Source organism: Uloborus diversus, chromosome 5 (assembly GCF_026930045.1).
Source record: "Uloborus diversus isolate 005 chromosome 5, Udiv.v.3.1, whole genome shotgun sequence".
Classification (NCBI taxonomy): Eukaryota; Metazoa; Arthropoda; class Arachnida; order Araneae; family Uloboridae; genus Uloborus; species Uloborus diversus.
Window position 1 is genome coordinate 130,671,195 of NC_072735.1, and position 16,577 is coordinate 130,687,771.

Consider the following 16,577-nt stretch of genomic DNA (forward strand, 5'->3'; position numbering starts at 1 on the left):
AAATGCTTTAATCTTCGGCGGTATTTTTTTTTTCTTGACTGGAATAGTCTACATGTAGGTACTACCTAGTTAAAATATTACCAGATATGTGGAGCTAAAAGCAGAGTAAATATTTCACCATTTCACTTTGCCCCATGTTCCCCTATAATATTTCTCATGATTCTGTCACGTTTTTAAGAGTTTGGAAAATTATACTGGGGGGGGAGGGAGGGGGAAGATCTCTCAATGTCATTAGCCAGACGTTTGGGAAGTAAATTTGGAATATTTGAAAGAAATATTTTTTCCAAAATATATAAAATAATTGAAAACAGCAAACGATTTTGTGAAACTTAGTTTTTCTGCAGCTTTCTACAAAAAAGTATGTTTAAAAGATTATTTTTCCTAAGGATTTGTTTAGTCGATTAAATTAATTTTAATGCGTGCTTAAAATTTTACTAGTAAGTGCAAGCTGTGTGTATGAAAGTATTTAGAAAAGTTCTTTTTAATTTTTAGGGAAAAAAGATGTAATGCTACCATATAGCAATACATTTGAAGAAAATTTCAAACTTTTAAGCTTGCGCTATTAATTTTATGAACGGCTTTATTTCGCAACAACTGGAAAAAGAAAATGCGTTAAAATCACTGTTAGCTATAAAATGAAAGGGTAAAAATTTAAATATTTTCTTTCTCTTTACATTTTATCCAGAGAAAAGAAATATTTGTCTTTTTCAGAATGAGAAAATTTACTTCCTTTAAAAATCCAATAATATATTAATTGTTTAAGAAGCGTACAGATCCCTTAAATGGGGGAAAAAGCGTCGTATGTATATTTTCGAAAAAAAATGTGTACATAAAATTAGAGACATAATGGAGACACACATATTTAAATATATAGAAACAAAATCGCGAACGTAAAATGTTCAAGAGCTCAGCGGTTATCGATTTTTCCCGAAAGAATTTTCTTAAAAAACCTTGAATTATTCAGTCGAAACCGCTTTCAGTCTATTTTCAGATGAAACTTAGTAATTCTTACAAATATTTTTCAGGAGAGAAGGAAAATTTATATTCTACCGTTGCGGCGTTTTCTATTTTCTTTTGAGCTACGGTATGAAAAATTCTGTTAACTAATGGAAAGTAGAGAAAACTTTGCGGATACATAATACGATGCTTTCTTTTCCAATAGTAAATACAATTATTGGATTTGCACGTATTATAGATCATTGAAAAAAAAAAGTAAAAGGAGCGAGATATTTATTTAAGGTATTGTGCAAATACATTTTCTTTTATACATACATAGTTGTAGCGTAAACCTCTTCTTTTTTCCCAATTCCTAGAGATAATTTACTATGTTGAAACAGAAAAGAAAGCAATTACTTAAAGCAATTACGAAAACCAAAGTTGAAATTTAGAGACTTTCTTTTTTGTTTTTCCACGCTTATTATTTAAGTTTTTAATCCTTTAAGTTTTGCTTTGTTTGGAAAAATGTAAAATTAACCAAATTTTTATCGTAAAACATGAAAAAAAAAGACAAATGAATTTAGTTTATGTGTGAAAAAAATAGTTCATTTTAAATAATTTTAAGCAACTTCTTACCCTAAACAACATTGTATTTTTCTCAATGCGTAAAATCATTGGAAGTATTGTAATCACGAAAAGATTTTTACTCAAATTTCATCCTCAACTTCTATTTTTATTCACCCTCAAAAAAATTATGTCCTCTTTTTTTTGATACATCTATCGTACTATGAACGTACGGATATTCCAAAATATCCATTTTGACTATCCCCGAGTAAATGTTCCCGTGTGTATTAGAAATGCCCTGCTAAGCAAATTGGCTGATTACCAATTAATCGGCAGGACAGATAAATAATCATAATATTTTTCAAAGCTACAATTTCTACATTACTGTTTTTTTTTCTTTTTTCCCCCGAAATAATGATTAAAAATTTAATTAAATGTTTGTGACCAATTTTCATACTATCGCTAATAAAGTTATTTTGTCAGCCAGATATGAAAGTGTAAATATTTAGTTAGTTGCCTATATTCAGCAGAAGCTTTTAGCAACTAAGTAGCCTCTTTTTTTGTTATTGGTAACCGCTCAATACAAAACTTTTATTCTTTGAAAACTGTGAAGTAATCTCAAAGAATCAAGCTGAAAGTAGGGTCTATTGAAAAGTGTTGACGTATGAAACATGTTTGAAGGTTGAAAAAACGCAGATTTATTTAAAACCGAAGGATTAAATAAACAAAACTAACTTTACTTTGAACTTTATTGTTAAGCTGTGAGCTTTACTAAGTGCTCAGCCTATTAATTTTTAGTGGAAGCTCAATCAGAACGTGTGATACTTCTTAAAAAAACATCTTATGTCTCTCGTGAACCATTATAAAGAGCTAAAGGACGATTCTCGAAAAAATGTCCCGTGCTTAACGCTTAGTTTTTTATTTTATTCAAGTAATTAATGATTAAATATAGGATAACCTGTTATGCATTGATAGTACATTAAAGCATGTATTATTCCCCAACAGCACTATTTTTGAAGGCTTTGGTTAGCTGGAAAAAATAAAAAACTTAGCGTTACGCACGGGATATTTTTTTCGAGAATCGCCCTAAAGTTAAAAGCAATTAGTTTATTATGGTTATGATATATACAATGAATAGAATTCTTAATTGAACGGAAAACGAGCTGACTTCCTTTTACAACAATTTTATGTTATTTCCCCCCATTATTGGCAATTTTAATGTGATTCAATAGTTAACTTTCCAACTATCAACAACAATGGCCAAATTTAAACCAGATTAAAAATAAATAAATAAATCGCTTAATCTGTAGCCAAGTTGGCGACAAAACTTGACGACTAAAAGACTGGTAATATATATAGATAAGTGTCCGCCAAATTATAACACCACTTGAGTTTGCATTGAAATCAACAATGATTCCCCCCCCCAAAGTTGCAAAATACCCCTTTAGAAACACCCGAATGCAACCAAAAAGAGAGGTGCACAAATAGACCCCACTAGGAGTCTACGTACAAAATTTCAACTTTCTAAGACATACCGTTCTTGAGTTATGCGACATACATACGCACATACGGACGTCACGAGAAAACTCGTTGTAATTAACTCGGGGATTGTCAAAATGAATATTTCGGGGGTCTATACGTTCTTAGACACTTATCCACATGTTTTCGGGTTGGAAAAAAGAAAAAAAAACTCAACATTCATTCAGGGGTGAGCAAAGTGGAAATTAAGGCCGATTTTTGAGTGAATTTTTTTTCGCGAATACAATACTTCCTTTTTTGTTAAAGAAAGTAAAAAACGAAAATGCGCATTGATGCTATACATTTTTATTTCATGCCTTACATAGTATTATTTTTGAACAACCTTTATTCCTTTTTTTTAATATCACAAATATACAATTGTTGGTATAATTCCATCGCTAAGGCATATTTATATGAATGGGAATATTTTGGAATAAGCAATTAAGTATTAAATGCATTGAGTACTTCTCTTTTGTCGGGCAATGATCTAAGTACTACACCTATAAAATTGAATTAACAAAATTTTCTCAAGTAGTATAAGCAATGCCTTTCCTACAAAATAACACAAAACTTTCAGAGTAGTTATGTACCTCATATATTTGCAAGTATGATCAAGATCATATTATCATATCTCTACACCACTGCAGAACGGCAATGAAAAGTAATTACCACAAGCAAAACTGTATAAGTACACTTTCATAAAAGCAACTGCATTTTTAGCAACAAAAAAAGACATCACATTTTCAATCTAAAAGTCATTTTCAAAAGGAAAGAAAATAGTAAAAAGTAAGTGAAATAAAAATGGCTCAAAATATAGTTGGAGATAAGGGTAAAAATGCGATATAGAGTACAATGATCGATTTTTTCCTCAAGCGAATGTTCTTAAAAAACTTTGAATTATTCAGCTAAAGGCCCTTCAGTCTATTTTGAGATGAAACTTCGTAATTCGTGAAAATTTCTGGGCAAAAGTGGAGAATTTTATTCTCACTGCGTTTTGCTATTTTCCTCTGGGCTATGTAAAATTCTTTAAGGCAATGTTAAAAGAATTGCGAAGCTTTTATCCATAGGAGCACACGTTCTTTTCCCCTTTTTTCCTCTTCTACCTTCTTCAAACTTTTGCAGAAAACTACTATTGAAGCGGTTACACGAAAAATAAGTTAATGATTTTGCTTAAACATAGATGAGCATGTTTTCCATTTTATTAACAACATATTTATCACAAATCTCTCGTCCTGTTAATGTTATGAAACTTTGGTTTAAGTAGTTAAAATATTGTGTGTCAATAAAAAGATAAATAAAAAAGTGTCCCCCCTTTTTTTAAAAAGATTTTATTTTAGGCATTTTGTATTAGACGTATTTTGAATTTAGACGTACCTGATTAGAGTAAAGTGGAAATATACTGGCATAGTATCTTCACAATTGGGATTGCAAAACCAATAATTGTATTATTTCATCAGTTTTCAAAGGTTTGTAAAAATGTTTTTAAATTTCTTTTCAAGTCTTAAATGGTTTCTTCAATCTAGTGAAGCAGGTTATGTTCTTCTTATTTTTTTCTTGTCGAACTAACATGAACTTTTTCTTTGAAGATAAGAAATATTTTGAGAGTATGATTTTAATAAAAGCAAAAAGGATCATCACGAGAAATGAACTAGCGTTTATGGAATTTTATATCGCGTCATTTATGGAATATTGGGTCACATACAAAGTTTAAATGATAAAAGTTTTTTTTTAAACAGATTCTAAGCAATTTTTAAATGTTGTTTTAAAAACAAAATATTAGAAAATTTAAAAAAAAAATGTTTTTATTGAGAAAAAGAATGTAATTAATTCGTAAAACAGTATGCACTTGATTCTGACTTCTTACAGAACAGGACAGTAAAAATGGAATCCAAACATTTTATAAAAACCACAAATTTAATTATAATTTACTTGGTACTAGAAAAAGCTAGGCTCGCAGCTTCGAAAAAAGATTTCCATTTATTGATAGGCTTGTAAACATTGTAAGCATCAATTGTGAATCAAAAAAAAAAAAATGAGATTTTGAATTTAAATTATGCTTTTCAAAATCTGTTTCTACTAATAGCTTTTATTGAAACTATAATTTGAAAAAGCAAAACTCAAATGAATACCAGTGGCTGGATGTTGGATGTTATGCATTCCAAGTATAGAAAAATAAAATTTAAAGACGGATGTCATCAGCTGTCATATGGAAAACTATAAGCAATTCGTGTTTGATTAATAAAAATAAATAATCCCCTGATTATTGATTTCAACACCGATTTTTGTTTGTCCATTTCAAAGTAATGTAGACACGCCTGGTGACTTATGTAAGAATTCAGCTGAAAAAAAAGCTGTAGCCGTAAAGAAAATTAGAGGGAAAAAAATGAACTTACCGAATGACGTCAAGCTTTACATCTGAATAGTAAATTTTCTTTTCTTGGTAGTCGAAATCTACTGCTACTGTATTGTATGTTTCACCTATAGGTAAGTACACATCCATGTTCTCTGACGTGTCCAAGGAAATGCGGCGAATACTGGCACGGTTAGCAAATAATAAAAATGTCGAAGGTGCTGCAACAGTAATAACAATAACAAGAATGTTAACGTACAACTACTGTTAGTGCTTTTAGTTACAATACTAATGCTACTACAGTAAACTCTCAATTATCCGTGGGCGACTTATCCACGAGGCGGATTATCAGTGACCTTTCACATTTTCAAAAAATAAATAAATAAATAAATAAATAAAAATAATATAATGAATAAATAAATAAATAAAATCTGCGATAAATATTTGAATATAGATAAATGCATACATTTCTACTTAAAAAGTGCAAAATCTATGTTTAGACTTTCCAATTTCTTCCCCACCCCTCCTTCTTTCCAATGATATCAAATCTTGCGGACTCGCCGAAATCTGACTACTTGAAACCTGCTTTTTAAATCTGCACTACTTTACTGATTACACTAGTCAACAAAAAATAACTTTTTGTCTGCATCCTGGTTTTAAATTGTCAATTCCTACTAATTTTGGGTTGAGAAAAACGAAGATGGTAGTGAATTTGTTTTATTAGCTTTTTTTTCAAGATACATAAAAGCCCACTAGATAAAGATTGATTTAATGTAATAAAGAGGTAAAAAATCGTGTGCAAAAAATGTTCTTAAATAGATCCTGTTCGATTAAACAATGATTACTTTTTGGTTAGCAGAGGTTGATTTTGAATTATTGCTATAAAAGCACTACATTTTCGATTGTTTTTTGTACGTCAAAGGACCATCTCTTATAATAGTTCAGCAGCATTTGGTAAGCATTAACTCAGCCTAATGACCGTAATATATGCGTTCTATTGTAAGGATATCTTGTTGAAACCTTTCCTCAAGCTCACTGCTTATAGCTTTAGTTTTTAAGCAAAATATCCTGGTAGAAGTGAACAAAATAAAGTTTCAGAGATACATCATTAATTCATCAATGCTCACAGAACTTACACTGGGATTGTTTGACCAACTGTTTTTAGTTCTCATCTTCTCTGCTGCTTATAAATATTCGTAACATACCCTTAAAGGCTTCTTGTTTTTTTTTTTTTTTCTTTCTGCTCTCGCATTTTTTTTTTTCAAAAATACTGATTTTCATAATTACGCACGTTCGAAGTCCGTTAAAAAAATCTCTCTGTGACCTTAACTTCAATATATCTCGGAAATTGCCCTCAAAAGTAATGGATAAGTGTCTTTGCTCACGGCTTTCAGGAAGTTCGTTATTATTCTCAGCAAGACGAGCATGGGTGAAAGCAGAAATGGGTGGATCTACCTAGAACTGCAAACTTTTGCTGATTTTGGTCATTTCTCTTCATAGAATTTAAATTTCTTGTAGTCCATTTCGGTTTTCATGTAGTGAGATTTTCTATCTCAACTTATGTTCGAAGAGTATAGGACAATCAGTCCCATTGGAAGGGGGGGGGGGGTTCTATCTGCCAGGGAAAAAGAGCATTACTGAGATTTCACTATCATAGTTGGCGCTGTATCTTGGAAACTAGAGCTAATCTTAACTTTTTATGGTGATTTTCGTGTTTATCAAGGCAAAATACTTCAAAAATAGCTGTTTTAGAGCAGGATACATTTTTGGTGTTGACTAGTGATATTAGATCCACCTCACTTCCGGAATTATAAATCTACACTACTTTTACACGCAATTGACTGACTGGACCAGTCTTGGAAAAGTATTTTCTCCCTCCCCTGTGTGTTTTGGTGTAAATTAGTTCCATCTGTCTCTGGTAACCTGGTTGTACGATTTGCTCTCGTATGTGTGTAATCTGTTTTCTCATTATGAGTGCTAATTTACAAACTTTTATATGCATTTTTTACATATGCTGTTAGTTTTAGCTATAGTGTAAATGTATGCTAGTGTTATTGATATTTTTAAGTTATTGCATATACTGCCATCGCTTTACCTAGTTTGCGGATTATCCGCAAATTCATTAAAACGTGGTTATCGGGCCACCCTATTCTACGGATAATCGGAAGTGTACTGTGCTACTATTTTTATCAGTATATATTGCAATAATACTACCATCACCGCTGACAACTATAAATCACAATACGAATACTACCTGTTGCTAATAATAATATTTGCAATTTTCGCTGATGAACAGCTCGCGTTGAATATACATCTAAAAGATTGAGAATACACGAATGGGTAACTATTATATAAAATGTCGAATCAGGACGATTCCCGTACTTTGAACTTCCCGGTAAACTTCTTTTGATCTCGTTTTGAACGAGTCCACGTGGTCAAAATAGCATCTCATTCCCCAATCTAGATGCTAGATCATTCGTGGTACAGAGATACTGATATCGAAGTTCTGTCTTTTCTTGACTGCACAATAGGGTGGAACGAAAATGACCTTAAATTTTTTTTTCAATTTTTTTGGTTTGCCGTAAGGGGGAAAAGTTGTCATTTACGTTTAAAAAGAAGCAGAAGATATTTCATTGCTTTACTACAACATCTTTAGGTGCCGCAACGAGCTTAAAGTTTGATAATTACCGAAATTTCCATTTAACAATGAAATTCCTTTTCATGCTTTCCTACTGTATGTAACGGTACAAAATATGGCAGTGAATACATTTTTTAAGCATTACATTAGGAAAAAATACTAATTAAAAAATACAGTTTAAAAAAATCATAATCTTTACTAATAATAAAGCTGAAAGGGGTCTAGGCTGAAAAGTCTGGGATCTAGATCTATGCCTGGATCTCTGTGACGCGCATAGCGCCTAGTCCGTTCGGGCGATTTTCATGAAATTTGGCAAAAAGTTAGTTCGTAGCATGGGGGGGGGGAGGGGTGCACCTCGAAGCGATTTTTCGAAAATTCGATTTTGTTCTTTTTCTATTCCAATTTTAATCATATTTACCCGTGAAAAATTATAAGATATTCGAGTAAATTACCTAGTTGTTATAACGTGGAACCGTAACATGCGCAAGGCAATTGGCGAGAAATTCTTCTTACATTATTTGTAAATATACAAGCAAACCAAATGAACTTTTAATTTTTCTGCAACGGGCAAAGCCGTGCGGGTATCACTAATATACTATAAAAGACATTAACAATTCCATTTTTACCATTCAAAGTATTCTTAATGATTGTAAATAAATGGTTAAATCTGTATGATGTTTGTGTCTACTTCTTTGACACATTAAAGTGTTTTTTTTTTTTCTGTACCAAATAACTCTTTCTTCCAAATAACTCTTGAGTCAATTTTTCGTCTCCTGCGACTGAACCATACTTTTTAAGAGCCGCTTACGGGTTACAATTTTCACTTTGAGGGATTCACTAGACAAATGTTTTACCAAGGGGGGTTCGGCTATTTCATTTTCACCCCATGAAATCAAATCGATGTAATATCTTTAAAAGCAAAAATTAATTTGTTAAACTTTAAATTTCTTAGCCCAGCCTCTACTTTTTGTTCTTGCATTCAACACACGTCGTAATCCAAGTTCTCTTACATTTCTACGCTCTTTGCATAACATAGCCAAATGGAGATTTTCTGTTGCGTCAAAATACCCATTTCTTTATGTAACCTGGTCTATAATGTTCTTAAAATCATGAGAGAGATATCATGAATGTAAGATACGTTGAAATAAATGTTTAGAGCCGTAAGTACGAGTAGGTTTTAACTTGATGTTAAACCACACAGGAGCATACGCATTGCCCACTTGATCCGTACAAGAAAGGGATCCTTTCATGAAAATGTATGAATGAATAATGATTACTATTAATATATTTCAGTATTATTATTTGTTTTAAACAATTTTAGCGAAATGCCACGCCTATATAAAGGAAACTTTACTTTACTACACTTTAACAATGTACTGAGTCAGAGTCTTGAGATTTTCAGTCAGATTTTTAGATGCCACGTATAATCGAAATATACGGTTTGCAAATGTAAGTCATCTGGAGTGGGGAAGTTTTCCCAGGTTCCTTGAAGATAAATCTAGTGAGCAAGTCCCACTTGATATAGTGAAACACATATCCAATACATATTTGTGATCGGTACTTATGTCCTGTATGTTCTCAAAAAGAAGGTTATTTTCAATGGGTAAGGAAGTAACCACAGGAAGATTAGAACAGGTTTCCAGCTGTTGACTTAGTTTGTCTTTAAATTCGTTTGATTCTTTTGTTTTACATCTAAGAATCCATTAGGCTTATATTCCTGTTGTCTCAAAGAATCTCTTGACCAAATGTAATCTATTCTGGAAACTAAAAAGTCATATATATTTCACTTACAGAAAGATCTTTTCCAGCCGCACTTTTTAGGCCATGTCTAATAAAATAGTAGCATTTCATTACATCTTCGTAAGCGGGTAGTAAAACTTCATTGAAATCGCTGAATATTCCAAAAATAGGACATTCTGACGTTTGTCTCGTCTGCACTTGTTTAGACTGAGCCATTGCAAATCACAACAATGAAGTATTTTACCAACTAACGACATTTTACGCTACTCACTAACTCAACTCGACAAAGAATTCGACACCTGATCTGAGCTTGGCCACACTCACACAAATCACTGCTGACCAGACTCACCCATTTAAACATCCGCTGCTGCAATGACTCAAGCTCCCAGATGCCAGTGCATTCGGCGAAAAGTGCGTTTTTGCGAAACTTACTTTGCGCTTGCGGCACCTCAATACATAGTCCGAACAACAAAAAAAAGTTATTGTGAGACCTGTTGAGCATAAAAATTGCTTTTCGACAGCATTTGAAGCATAAATATAAATTTGAAATTTTTTTAAAAAATTTAAAATGTAGCAAAAATTGCAATTTTGCAAAACTTTATGCTCTTTGTGGCACCTCAAGACGTGCTTCAATATTTTTCATATTTTTTTTACATCTTGTTTGCATGAAAAGGCAACTTTTCCGCACTACGGCAAATTGAAAATCAAAAACTTTTTTTTTCGTTCCACCCTACTGCACAAGAAGAAGTTTGTCCGAAGTTTCTACGAGCATAAGGAGAGCTGTAGGAATCGTTTAAAGAAAACTAAAATCCAAGGCTTACCTAAAGCTAGCCAAACGATTTTAAATGATTAAGATCGAGAATAAAATCAAAAATTGAAGATAGATGGAAATTCTTTTCGAAACAGAAGTTAACTTTTGCTTGTTTGATATGAAATAAATTGAAATTAGCCACTTGTGGCTCATGCACCATCTAAAGACAAAAATATTTATTTTTTTTCAAAGTATGTTTTCCATTGTAAGGATGTGAAATCTTGTTTTTTTTCTGTTAGAAATCCGTTATAGATACTGTCAATTTCTCGGCACATCGTAAGGAACATGCAACAAATGTAGGTATACATAAAATTTAAATGTAGATTATTTAACAATACTCAGCACTCGAAAATTAAACATATCTCATAAAATTAAACCAACTACACAAAAGAGTGAAAGCTTACATTCATCACAATTATGCTCATTGTCCTGTAATCGGATTCCTGTAGGGCATGCACAAGAATATCCAAGTGAAGTTCGAAGGCACAGATGCGTGCATCCCCCATTATGTCCTTCGCATTTATTTTCTCCTGGAAAATAACGGTTTAGTTTACATAAAAGTTTTAGTACTTACGCTTGTAAATAAAGTAATAATAAAATTTACATTGAGATAAATATTTCTAATAGTGAGTTTGTATTAGGAGTCAACATTGGACTGATTTTCGTCCGCGACTCTGCCAGAGCTGCGGAGTCAAAGTTGAAGTCTTGGAGTTGGAGTCGGATACATTTTGAAGTAAAATATTCGAAGCCGCAGTCGAAAACTCAAATTTTACGAATCAGTATCGGATAGAGTTTGAAGTAAAATATTCGGAGTAGTAGTTGAATGCTCTAAAATTTAAGAAGGCGGAGTAGGTTATTTTCCTTTCGAGTCGCGACTCTGCCAGAACTACAATTCAGAGTGGAAGTTTTATAGTCAGAGTCGGACAGAATTGTAGGCAAAATATTCGGAGTCGTAGTTGAATGCTCTAAAACTTCAGGAGTCGGAGTAGGTTATTTTCCCTTCGGATCCGCGATTCTGTCAAGACTGCAAGTCGGAGTGGAAGTTTTGGAGTCGGATTCAGACAAAATTTGAGGTAAAATATTCGGAGTTGTAGTTGAAAGCTCTAAAATTTCAGGAGCCGGAGAAGATAATTTCCTTTCAAGTCCGCGACTCTGCCAGATCTGCGGAGCCAGAATTGAAGTCTTGGAGTCGGGGTCGGACCGATTTTGAGGTAAAACATTCGGAGTAGTATTTGAATGTTCTAAAATTTCAGAAGTCGGAGTCGGAGCAGTGGTTCTTTACTTTCACTCCGACTCCACTTCCCTAGCCTATATGTTCCAATATTTACAATTTCTGCATAAGTAAAACTCAAAATTTTGTTAGCAGTCTAGATGGTACTTTCTCTACTCAATTTAAATTAAGAAAAAGAAAAGGTAACGTACCTGTATGATTAAGCTGTATATTATGCATATCCATAAGATTCGGCAGGTTTGAACAGACGTTTATCATGTTACGTCCTGTATGTTTGTTGGCACGCAAAATGGACCGTTCATGCCAGTCAGTCCAATAAATGTAACGAGGCGTCACTGCTACACCATATGGATGAGGCACATCAGCTACGAGAATACGACGGTGCTGACCATGTAAATCACATGCTTCAATTACCTGTTAAACAAATTGAAAGTTTAAAGTATATGGTTTCATTTGATTGACAACGTTGCTGCTTCGTTTATTCACTTTTTACATCCTAGTACTTAAAAGATAACTTTTAAAGTCAGAACACAGAAAATAATAGCAAACAACTACAGTGCGAATGCATGTCGGGATCATTACTAATCCATCCATTTAAACCAAACACAGAAGTTTCCACATAATTGGGAAAGTTTATGGCGCCTCCTGATATAATCGTAGTCACGCATTAAACCACGCTCAATATATAATACATACTACAAGGTTATGTTTGCAGTTAGATATTTAACTTTTTCAGATAAATTTAAAAAACTTGTTAATAATATTATGGATACAAAGATTGGAACAAGTATAAAATATTACAAGTAATAATAAAATCAAAATTGAAAAGAAGAAAAAGAAAGAAAGAAAAAACATATTTCAAATTAAAAGTAAAACTTTAGTTACGATTAGATGAATGCACATGAGCATTCAGTTAATAGTTGAAACTTAAAACAGCAGTTTATGCTATGGTGTTAAAAGAATTGTTAAAAAACACGGTGTTACAAACCGTATTATTATCGAGACTCAACATAAAAAAATGCCACTATACCTAAAAAAAAACAAGAAAAAAAAACGCCAATTGTTTTTAAAATAATAATAATAATAATAATAATATGCGTAAAAAATCTCAGTTTGAAGTGTTTACAATAGAAATTCCACTACCGGTTGAAGTGTGCTGAAAAAACACCCCTAGAAAGTTGAGAAGCAACTTGATACTACATATTATATATCATCAATTTCGTTTTAAAATTACTCATATATATTTTGTTGCTTGAAATCAGCTTTGAATGTTTAAATGTAAGTGACTTAATTTGAAAGCTCCAGTAATTGAGAAAATACCTATTAATCTTATGCTAAAAATTGATTTTAGTGTACAGAAAGAAGGCTCGTTTAGTTCTAGAAAGAATTTCTTTCTTTTTTTTTTTTTTTTTTTTGCTGTTATGCATAAATTTTTACCAAAAGCTACTTGCTTTAAAGTAAAATTAAACTTCAAACCACTTCATTCTACATTTAAGTTGAGTTTCTGAAAGAATGAAAAAAATAGTCTTACTACCGATTAGATGGAGAGGCAAACTTCCGGTTTAGTGGCATAAATAGACGTATCTATTAGTTTTCAGGGACGTCAGCTTTTGTAAATGTATAGCCTCTCAATTAAGCAGAGTCACATTCGAATGAGCGGAACATGCTCATCATATTTTTACTTTCCCGCCTCATTCAGATAGACTCGTCGTAACTGGACGTTTGCCAATTCCATATAATCGGTGTTCAGACTGTACATGCAATGACAGTTATTAATTGAAAAAACATTTTTTAGCAGAAATTTTTGACTGTGGACCTAATCAACGGCCTGCAAACTAATTTATATCACTATCATTGCCTCCTCAGCAAACAGTTCAGTTTAGTGGGTCATTTTTGCTCTCTAAAAAAAATCTAGTATATTTCTGTGCACTTAATAGAATAACTAAAGCACCTAAATTTTTCATAACTTAAACTATAGGGTCTGGTGGGGTAAAGTGGTCATAAAATCGTAGGTTTTTAACTTAAGTGAATAATAAATACAATAAATTCTTTAAACACTTCAACTTTTTTTGTTGTTATTTTACATTGCATTGTTAAAGAACACGGTACATTGAATTTTAGGAAGAAAAATATTGATTTTAGTAGTTTTATAGCACTTTCTTTTCCCAATGTTTTTATGACCACTTTACCCCATGGGGTGGGGGAAAGTGGTCATAGCATGGGGTAAACTGGTCATAGTTAAAAATAGATGAAAAACCATTATAAATAATCCTAATTCTTGCTTATTTCTGTTGTTTTTGTAGTTACAAGTATATTCACGAGTACATGCGTGTATACACAAATTATACGTGTCGTGTTATACACGAGTAAACACATTCTTATATGAGTAGATACATGTATACATCAAATACATGCATGCACGTGCCTACTCAAGTATATACGTGTGTATAAGAATGTACATAAGCATGTATACGTAATTACCTACAGGAGTGCATACGTGTCTACACGAGTACATACGTGTCACATGTATATACGTGTCACAAGTATATACGTGTCACAAGTATATACGCGTATAAACGAACATCATATGCGCGTATGTACTTGTATCTCGAGAAAATACATGCATACTTGAGTATATACGTGTATAGTTGACGTAAATACGCATATATAAGTGTACATACATACATATACGAGTATACACGAGTTAATTCGTGGATACATCCAGTGCGTCTTTGTAGGTGTCTACTCACGTATATATAATATGGAAGCACGAGTATATACGCATGAATACGTGTAAACACGATTATATACCTGTATGGACGTATATATGTACATTTACGTGTATACACCAGTGCATGTATGTATACACAAGAATATACACTTATATACATAGCCTATAGAGTGAATCTAAGCTTTTGGGCAAAAATCAAAGGGGACGATAAGAAGCGAAGAATCATAAGGAAGTTATAATCACTGACGCGCTACATGCACACAAAGCCAGAAACTGATGGATGCAAAACAGGGCACAAATTTGTTGCACAAAGATGATTTTACCTAACATCTTAGTTTTAAAAAATATTTAGAACAGTTGTTAAAAGTTACGGCCTGTAGTAGTTCTAATACACGCATCGCAACAAAGGCGCAGCGGCTGATGAAACTTTTCAAAAGTCTCGTTATTGCAACAGAGAGTGATCAGTGAATGCGACGCATGTATTACAGCTGCAGGCCGCAAATTTCAGCAAACGCTTTAAAACTTTTTTAAAATCTAAAATATTGTGTAAAGTTGTCTTTGTGTAATAAATTTGTGACCTTTTTTGCATCCATCAGTTTCTGGCTTTGCGTACATGTAGCGCGTCAGCATTGTGCTTGTGATCATATGTTCCTTATGATTCTTGCTTTTTATTCTCCCCTATAACACCTTTTAATAATTTGCTCAAGAGTTTAAACTCACCCTGTATACTTGTATTTCTTATGCTTGTATGTAAGTGTTTACTCGAGTACAAACGCGTATATACGTGTCTACCTGAGTATATAAGTGTTCGTATATATACGAGTATAAGCGAGCATATACGTGTATAATAGAATGTAAAGTTGTATGGATAAAAAATACTTGCAGATACCCATATACGTCTTTATTGGTGCATTTATGAGAATACATCTATGTATGTGCCTACGCGAGTATGTATGCGTATGTATACGCATATACTCGTATATTTAACCCCGTTTCCTGCAAAAACGATACATATTAAGTAAAATTAATATTTAATTTGTATCTCCCTTATGCTTAAAGATTCAGTGACATCAGAAGAACAATTTTCGTTAAGCCTAATATTATGACCACTTTACCCCATCTTACTTAAATTGTTATAAAAAATTATCTAAAATAGATTCAGCTAACTGCTAATGAGTAACAATTTTTGAGACATGTAGGAAGCTTCCTGTGCAGTTAATCTGTTCATAATTCCAACAAACAAAATTTCCCAAGGAAGTTAAAAGAGGTGTTTAGATTTTAAAATTTTTCATATTCACTCAAAATATTTTTTTTTACCTAATAAAATTTTGCCAGTTGTAAAATTTTAAATTCAAAATGTAGTTTCTAACTGCCCTACTCTAAAATAAAATTTTCACATTCTTTCGAACATTTATTTCCAAGCTATAGCTATTTATTTAACGTATGACCACTTTACCCCACTGACCACTTTCCCCCACCAGACCCTAATACTCTTTCAGTTACACCACTGTAATTTTAACTCGTCTATATATCCTGAACTATATATGCGAAGTAAAAATATTTAAAACATTATGTTTCGCAAGAAAATAGACAAATATCAAACACATTGAAAAATACAGGAAAAACTCTTTCCTCTTTACTAAAACATATTTCGAAAATACAAGGAAATACTTAAAGGAAACCAAGCAAAAGGAATCCTACTCACATGACGTCTTGCATCGGCCCAAACAAGTTGAGAGTTTTCTTTGTCGATAGTGAGTCCGTTCGGCCACCCCAAGCTGTCTGCAATGATAGCCACTCGCTTTCCGCCATCCATTTCAGAGCGTTCGATTCGAGGTTTATTGCCCCAGTCGGTCCAATACATGAAACTGAAAAATCAGTTAAGGGAAGTTGGTATCCTAAAGACTTAAAAGCATAATTTCGCAGTTTTTATGTACTGAAAATATTTAAATCAAGATCATTAAAGCGTCACCGAATTCGTGTTCCTAAGTAGATTAAAAGTCACTCAATTTACATATTAATAAAGAAGAAATTAAAATGTATGTACACTTTACTATT

The 16,577-nt window shown here is 32.6% G+C and overlaps 1 protein-coding gene across 1 annotated transcript in view; it reads right to left on the reverse strand.

Annotated features, from left to right (window-relative positions):
* Window positions 1-16,577, reverse strand: part of LOC129223139 (low-density lipoprotein receptor-related protein 4-like) — a 161,688-nt gene that overhangs the window by 16,514 nt on the left and 128,597 nt on the right. The window contains exons 24-27 of the mRNA XM_054857706.1: window positions 16,225-16,387; window positions 11,980-12,202; window positions 10,962-11,087; window positions 5,412-5,589 (exon numbers count right to left, since the gene is read on the reverse strand). Of these exons, the coding sequence (XP_054713681.1) occupies window positions 5,412-5,589; window positions 10,962-11,087; window positions 11,980-12,202; window positions 16,225-16,387 (690 nt within the window). The remainder of the gene's footprint in view (window positions 1-5,411; window positions 5,590-10,961; window positions 11,088-11,979; window positions 12,203-16,224; window positions 16,388-16,577) is intronic.